This window comes from Monopterus albus, unplaced genomic scaffold (assembly GCF_001952655.1).
Source record: "Monopterus albus unplaced genomic scaffold, M_albus_1.0 scaffold367.1, whole genome shotgun sequence".
NCBI classification, from domain to species: domain Eukaryota; kingdom Metazoa; phylum Chordata; class Actinopteri; order Synbranchiformes; family Synbranchidae; genus Monopterus; species Monopterus albus.
This window is the reverse complement of record NW_018128247.1, coordinates 48,213-56,708: the sequence shown is the minus strand read 5'-3', so window position 1 is coordinate 56,708 and position 8,496 is coordinate 48,213. Positions and strand designations below refer to the sequence as shown.

The 8,496-nt window shown below is 41.0% G+C and overlaps 1 protein-coding gene across 3 annotated transcripts in view; it reads left to right on the top strand.

Annotated features, from left to right (window-relative positions):
• The first annotated feature begins 1,073 nt into the window (after positions 1 to 1,073).
• The window catches only part of atg10 (ATG10 autophagy related 10 homolog (S. cerevisiae)), a 7,903-nt gene continuing 480 nt past the window's right edge, over positions 1,074 to 8,496 (top strand). Inside the window, exons 1-6 of one of the 3 annotated variants that reach the window (XM_020585474.1) lie at positions 1,074 to 1,102; positions 3,313 to 3,419; positions 3,521 to 3,673; positions 4,666 to 4,840; positions 8,144 to 8,241; positions 8,328 to 8,425. In XM_020585474.1, the coding sequence (XP_020441130.1) occupies positions 3,315 to 3,419; positions 3,521 to 3,673; positions 4,666 to 4,840; positions 8,144 to 8,241; positions 8,328 to 8,425 (629 nt within the window). In that variant the 5' untranslated portion in view covers positions 1,074 to 1,102; positions 3,313 to 3,314. Of the gene's footprint in view, positions 1,595 to 3,312; positions 3,420 to 3,520; positions 3,674 to 4,665; positions 4,841 to 8,143; positions 8,242 to 8,327; positions 8,426 to 8,496 lie in introns of all 3 variants that reach the window. The other 2 variants (XM_020585476.1, XM_020585475.1) reach the window with 2 other exon arrangements.

The window sequence follows — 8,496 nt, the reverse complement described above, 5'->3', positions numbered from 1 at the left end:
ATAAAAGACAAGGAATAAGGAAGGGAAAGTTATTTTAATATTGCTGAGTTAGTATAACAGATAATACTTCTGTGGGTACCATGTCCTCTTTTTTTGATATACTGATTAAGATTTTAATTGTTCAGCAACTGTGATGGTGAGGTTGCACTGAATAAGGAATTTCTTTGAATTAATAAAGTATAAACATCTGATACAAATTTTGTGCTGGTAATTAGAAGTGAATCGCTAAATTTGGTTTTGATTTATATCCAATTAACTGCCTAAATTAAAAAAAAATATTATTGAATGCATCAAAGGTCTGTTAATTATAGTTTTAATTATTTTCCTCTGAATACCTGTTTGTGGTGCTGCAAGTGTGATATGGTAATGGTTACAGCAGAACTGGAGAAATAAATAATTATTTCATTTTATGTTTGCGCACTGTGGGGCATACATGCATGCTTGTGGAAGATTACACATTGGTGTGTTTTTACAAAACTGATCAGTCATTCTTTGAATGCAGTGCTGTAATTATCAGCTGTTGTAATAAGGATTTGTTTGTACTAAAAGTGGTTCCCTGGTGTGCACTGACCAGTGAATCAGTGATCTCTGTTCCACTCTAGCTGGGGAGTCACTTCTTCCTACTCCATTCAACCATGTACTAGGTATAAGCAAATTGATATTGGATTAGCATTTGTTGGATATGTGTAAAATTATGTGTGTTGACATATCAACTGTCTTTACATGCTTGAAAGAATAAGTCAAATCAAATCAATGCATATACACTTACTTACACAAACAAACAGTCATCATACACTTATTTACATATACTCACACACACAAGCATATACTTTATAAACACAGATGTTAAAGATGGAACTGTGGAACTTCAATCCAACAGCATTGAAGTCTATAAAAATGTACAAGTGGCCGATGTGTATGTGTGTGTTTGTGTTTGTGTGAATGGAGCTCTTAGCCAGAGACATTAAGATAGAAGAGTTGCGACATTGAGGGGGTCAAAAATAGCAGCAGGTCACGTGACTCAAGGAGCCTCAAATGGCTCCTTAATGCGCTCTGCTCTTAGCCATAGTAGTCACGTGATCCAACACACGGAAGCGAAAACGTAGGTTGTGCTCTCTACTGTTCTTTCAGCCGCTGTCGCCCAGTAATAAGTATTTTAGAAAAAGAAAAGCAAGACACACTGTTGCCTGGTGTATTTTACCTGTGGTTTGTATGGACGAAGAGGTTCGTTTCGATCGGAACTTCCCAGTCTGTAATTTAGCGACAGGGTCAGATGGAGTAGCGCCTCGACACAGACAGTAGCTTAGCTGTGACGTGAGCCCTAGTTTATGCCTCTCAACTCGAATCCCAGATAACTCCTCCGATAACCCCGGAAAGTCACACACGGCCACCGTTTCACACCAGGACAGTAATTTTCACCCAAATTATGAAGGTACTTCCAGAACCTTCATAGTCTCTTCCAACGACTAGGAATCAAAACGAATCAAAGAAAAACATATGTGTGATACGGTTGAAGGATGTGATGAAAAGGAACAGCATTTCTGCTATTTGGAATGATTTCGGATTCAGGAGAGACACCGTATTACAAACAGAGGTAGGCTGCTGTGTCAAATACTTTGTTACAGGTAAATGTTCTATGTTCAACATCCCAGCTAGGAAGGAACGTTCCCACCATAGATCAATGAGGTCTTATCATTCTAATGTCATTTGTATTAGTCTGGTTCTGAAAAGTCACTAACGTTGTAAAGTACCATATTTGCCTCAAATGCCATTTAATGTTTAATCTTGGGTACCTCTGGATTAGCTTGGCACACATCATAACTCCAAATAGTCTAATTGTTTCAGAACAATAAAACCAGAGAGCCTCTTCATGAAGACACACACACCTCCTACTGCCTGTGTTATGTCAAAAGTGGACAGCACAACGAACCACAACAGCATTAGTTAATATGAATTTCTCCCCCATAGATAAGTAAACAATAGTATATGTACCGATGAAAAGAGATGTGTAACACTGTAAACAAAGCAGGTAATTGAGAAACCCCATATTTTAACTGGTACAATGCAGACATAGTAACTTCTCCAGCCTTACAACAATTCTAACATTACAGAAACAAGGCATTAACAGACATGTAACGTGTTTATTTTACTCACCGTTAAGTCCCACTGAGTAGTGGAAACATCACTCCCTTTCAAGTAGCTCCACGGTTGGTAAATCCATTTCCATTTTTCATATTTTTGGTGGGCCGTGTCCCCTAGCTGCTCCCCCATGGAGATTGCCCCCTAGTAATAACATCTATGGCTTGAACATTCACCCTCTGACAAATGGCTACTTATTCACATTGTTATTCTGCCACACCAGAGAATGAAGTCAGTCCAACATTTGATCATATGGGCAATTACCTTTGCCACCATAGGAAAAGTGTTTACATGGCCCTTGAAACATGCCACAAACTAACTGTGCATGTGGGCATGTCATAGGTGTGCTCCGGTACTTCATACATTAGCACCACACCTCTGAGTGCACGTTTTTCCTTCTCACTGTGTTGCCAAGTGCTTGCACAAGTGTAAGGTCTAGACTGGATTATGTAAAGTGCCCTGAGACAATTCTTTTTGTGAATTGGCACTATACAAATAAATTGAATTGAATTAATGTCATGATATAATAGTTTAACAGTATGGTATATATAACATGTTTCTGCATTGGACAGCCTATTTCCACTTGTAATACTTTGAGTACATTTTCGTGTTAATACTTAATTGTGGGATCAATAAAGTCTTACCTTACCTTAATATTACTTGTAACGGAGAAGACTGTTTTGTGATATTAGTACTTTTACTGTGAATACGTCCTAATTACTTCTAGACCTAACATGCAAATTAACATGCTTTAGCTATACAACATGTTCAAGTTATATGCTTTTTTTTAAAATAATACTGTTTATTCTTTAGGGTCAATCTAGCGCTGCAGTCCCTCTCAATCATTCCTTCAAGGGTCGTCGTAGCTGATAACAGTAATTGTGTAATACTGTGAAACCGTGATATTTTCTAAGACAGTTATCATACCATGAAGATCTCATATAAAGGGGGGTGTACTTTCTTTTTACTGTGACCATACATGCTTTACTATGCAGTAAAGTGGTACACATCCCTAGACTATGCACCATTTGGCTCCAAACAAAGCCAGTTGGTAAAGAGGCATGGGCCTCTTTTAACTCTAAGACTTTGCCAATCTGGTCCAAAACGCCATATTTTACATTCAGTTAACCATCTTTGATCTAACATTACAAAGGGTTTAATATTCCCTTCCAGAGATGAGTTCGTGTTTGCTGGAGGAGGTGACCTTCCATCGCTGCTGCCAGATGCTCCTACAGCAGTCAGAGCAGCTTCGAGATGGCTGGAGCTGGGAGCCGGTCCAGGTTAGAAGGTTTCTGCTGTCACTGTCATTAGTGTAGATGAAGCCTGAAAGCTTGCTGTGCTCCATTAATGTGGTTAATGGAAGTTTCTAATGTGGGTTCAGGGTTCACAGGAGGGCTACCTGAGGAAGACTGCTCTGAAGTCAGCTGTCATTAGCTCAAACCCAGTGTGGGACCTGCAAGGATCCATTTCAGACTCAGGGTCACACACCTCTTGTCACTCCGGTCCTGATGAGCAGGGAGAGGAGAAGGACCAGGTGAAAGACTGAATTATGTACAGTAGGAAAACTTGGCATCATTACTTTGTTTTTCATTAATGCCTTTATTAAGTATCACTGAATGTGAGCAATTTAGTTCCTTTAATTTTTCAGTTATATTAAAACAAAACTTTAATTGCAGTATTAAATGAATGATCTGCACACACTTCTCTCCCTTTAATAATAAGAATTTGATTTTCTAAATGAAAGGTAATTGCAGTTTTCCAATTTGAAGCAGCGAAAAGCCCCTTTTACACAGAGATTGTGGGAAACTGCCAGTATTTTAACCCTTCCTCAAGGTGACTTTTTGATTTAAGCCATTTTACACTAAACTTAAAAAAGTTGGCAAACCACCGCTCCAGTTTTAATTTCACACAGCCGCTGGAATCCCGGTACTAGAGGCATGATGCTTACCAGGATATCTGAAGGTCCGTGTACTTTGTGGCCAATTAGAAAACGAAACAAATGGGCTGTTGTCTGGTTGTGTTTGATATATTTATACTGGTGGGCTTCCATTTGACCAGGCTAATAGGCTGGAAAATAAAGTCCTAGCTACGCCACTGACTCACACACAAGGTGCACTTCACCACAGACCAGACATAAGTGTGCGCTGTAGCTGAATTCACACAAAATCCTGAGGGTTGTGGCTATGTTTATTTATGCTAACCACAATGAAACAATATAGTTTTAATTCTCCCCTCATTCACTCTAGCTCTCTCTCTCTTATGCGGACCTCCAACCCCCTGTTCGTTCTTGTCCCATTTATGCAGGAGGTGGGGAAAACTCGTCTCGGAAAAAACTTCTTCTTCTTGTTGCAGCATTTTGGGCGGTCAGCATTGACCCCCATGCCAGTACTGTACCCTTTACATATAGCAGAATGGCTAGGCACAGCACTGGCAGAAAACCCCCGCATCAAATGGGCAGTGTAAAAGGGGCTGCAGATAAGATTGAGCTGCCATGTGTAGTGAATGCTGCTGTCTCTTCCTCCACAGTCTGTTCTTGTTGCCTCAGTTGATGCTGATGCCACCAATGGTGCCATACATGATGACAATGATGGGGTCTGTATGGTGTCTGAAGGCAGCAGCCAGGTGCTTCAGTACGAGTATCACATCATGTACTCCTGCAGCTACAGTACTCCTGTACTCTACTTCAGAGCCTCCACTTTGGGTTAGTTATGTGACATGGTCGGTGCATACACACACATTGTTGTTATAGATTGTACATTGTGGGGATCTGACTTAGGACTGAAGTTCATGTGTTCTTTGTGGGTGGTTAGTTTGTGTTTTACTTTGGCCTCCCAGTTTTGAATGTTTAATCACTGAGAAATAAGGGGCCACTAGGACACCTCCTAATCTACTGCAGCAGTAACAGGGACTTATTCATAAATTACTACATAGTTATTTTTATACCCCATTAATATCATCCTGCAGCTACACTGACTGCAGGGCTTAAGGTTCTCTGACAAAGAGAACAATGTAAGAATAGGCCTATTGCTGTATATGTATATATGTATGGAGCCGTAAGGAATCCTGTATTTTGTATTAACAAAGTAGACCTACTTTATAAATAAACTCTTGTTTACACTTTGGCTCCGTTAGGTATCAGCTCACTAATGCATATGACCGTGGCTACTTTGAAAAAGCGCTGCAATAAATAGGCTGAGAATAGGCCTATTGCTGTATATGTATGTATGTATAGAGCCATAAGGAATCCTGTATTTTGTATTAACAAAGTAGACCTACTTTATAAGTAAACTCTTGTTTACACTTTGGCTCCATTAGGTATCAGCTCACTAATGCACATGACCCTGGCTACTTTGAAAAAGTGCTGCAGTAAATAGGCTATTCATTTTGTTTTTACATCGACATGATCTTTTGGAATAATTTGGCAACTGTTTAACAACAGTAGGTCAATAATGCCCCGTACTGATGTTTAATATAGCCCAAAGGAGGAACGAGTGTTGAAAAGTTTGAGAAAGGCGTACTGGATTGGATGTTCTTATGGCTAAGCATTCATTTTGTTTTTACATCGACATGATCTTTTGGAATAATTTGGCAACTGTTTAACAACAGTAGGTCAATAATGCCCCGTACTGATGTTTAATATAGCCCAAAGGAGGAACGAGTGTTGAAAAGTTTGAGAAAGGCGTACTGGATTGGATGTTCTTATGGCTAAGCTGTGCTTGGACTTGGATACAATTACCAGACTATGGTTTCTGACTGAAAAAGGATGAGTACAGAGTACATTTGGACCTTTTAAGTTAAAGTGAGGACTCACATTTAGAAACAGTTTGATTTGGTGCTCCTGTCTGTCCGAAACGGGCCTACAGCTCACTGGGCTGTGTTTTTAGCATCTTAGACCAATATCTACAATTTGTGTTATGTTTGTGCGTGTAGTTTGTTCATTTAGAGCGTATAACAGTAACCTACATTAGGTATCTACTGTTGAACGGAGAGCACAGCAGCCTGTGTTGTCTCTCTTTCATGGAGAACTTGAAGTAGCAAATAAAAATAAATGTTTTAGAGCCAGTAGTAAAACCGAAAAATAGCCTAGCTGACCCTGATAGGGTAGCTACTTCACAAGGCTGACTGTGGAAGTCACTATGCTAACGATGGCTGGATCACTGTGATATTTAATGAATATGGTTCAGTCCGATATGCCAAAATGTTGTGAACAGAAGAACCATTTGTGCTCCTGTTGGCCAGCGTCGACCCACCTTGTTGTAGACGTTGAAAAACATTCTGACATGCTAGATTTGGTGTTGGGGTGTCATGAAGTGTTCCAGACGCAGCATCAGTTGAAGTTTACTATGACACACTATATGAGATAAAATGATCGATTGTCATGTCTCACGTTGTTTTTTGGTTCCAAAGCCCTATGTCCATCATGTCTGGCTGTTATCGGGCTTAATCATTCACTAACAGAAATTTAGACCAGAGAGATCTGATATTTAATAGTCCACATTTGATTGTCCTATTACTTTCTACTATAAGAGGAGTCGTCTTAATTTTAATTAGGTTCTTATGAATAACTCCTCTGGAGTTGATTCTTGATTTATATAATTTAGGTGTGCAGGGGGCAGACACAGTCTCTATGGGGTACTGGGAGCGTTGGGTGGGTAGCAGCTGCAAGGAGACAGCAGAGAGGCGTGTAAGACTGCGACCCTGCATCCTGGACTCAACTCTGGGTTGTCATATACGGAGTCCGACATTGTTTTAGCGAAGTTACACACTGACTCAACATTAATTTTAGTGACCTCCGACTGGTGAAGTCAGGAGTCATTAGCGCCGACGTGAATAACAACCTTACAGTATTTACGCTTATCCTTAGTCAGCAGCTTCAAATAGGATTCAATGTCGCCCGCTCTGGCCCCAGGAAAACATTTGACTATGGCCGCCGGTGTCTCTAGCTTCACGTTTCTGACTATGGAGTCTCCAATTACCAGAGTTGTTTTCTCAGCGGGTGTGTCGCTGAGTGGGGAAAATCGATTTGAAACGTGAACAGGCAGGTGATGCTCCATGGACATTCGTTTGGAGCTACGACTCTTGTGAGCTGTCACCCAGCCACCTGTCTGCTTAGGAAGCACTGGGGGGCAGCTAGATTGGGCTGAGCTACGTCTAGGAGGCCCCACACCGGCTACATGGGCCTGGCTAGCTTGGCTGTTCTCAATGGTTTTGGAAAAGAATATTGAAAAAACGAGTCAGGTTTTTTGTGTTTTTTGATTTTTATTATGAAAAACGAATGAACAAATAATCCACGCTTCATTTCTCACCATCATACAGCTGATCAGACATTTGCTGTGTCCCAATTCAGGAGCCACATCCTTTGAAGGCTGCATTTGTATACTGATTACATCACAGTGTTGTGACAAGGCCGTCCCATTTCGAAGGCTCCTTCGAATGTGGCAGAGAAATGTGTCCTCCTTTCACTCGGCAACGAAGGCTCCAACTGGTGGATCCTTCACAGCTCAGTCTATCCCAAGATTCTTTGCACACAGAGAGCAGACAGTGTCATTTCAGTTTGGCCCCTGGTCTGGTCTTCACAGTCTGCAACGGCTGCACATAAGCCATGCCTTCAGATACTGCGTCCTTTGGATGTGACCCCTGATTTGATACACAGCTATAGTCTGCCACTTCCTTCATTGTGTCATTTTTAATACCTTCTTGAAATCACATGCTTAACTTTGGACAAGTTGATGAAAAAACAAGTTTGCTTTTTAGGTGAGATGTTGAGGTGTGCGGTATTTGGAAGAAAACACATCACATCTCACATCGTTCAGCTCTGAAAACATTTTTCTTTTAATCAAGTATCAGACAGAAGTGTTCATTTGTAATCCTTTGAAACATCACAGTTTGACAGGGTCTGTGCACCGTTTCAATATCTCAGTGATGTCCGTCTTTAATGGGGATGCCCTGTGTGATATTTTGCTGCTGATGCTTCCTGTTTCTTCCTTGTGTCTCACTGAATCAGAGGGAAGGAGCCTGTCATTAGAGGAGATGTGGAATTCTGTTCATCCCAACTTCAGGCTTCGACTTCAAAACAGTCCTTTCACTACAATCACTCAGCAGGTAAAATTGGGAAAGACGGGGCCTTTGGCTTTATTATCACCGTCTGCCTTCTCAAAGCTGTCCTTGTCTCTGTGTCTGTGTGTTAGGAGCATCCCCTGCTGGGTCAGCCTTTCTTTATGCTTCACCCCTGTAGAACAGAGGAGTTCATGAGGCCTGTGCTGCAAGCAGCTCAGGACCAACACAGGTAGGATCACTACTGTTTTCACTAGTCCAAAAACATAATGGAAGAGTGTGCTTACACATGAAGCGGTTTGA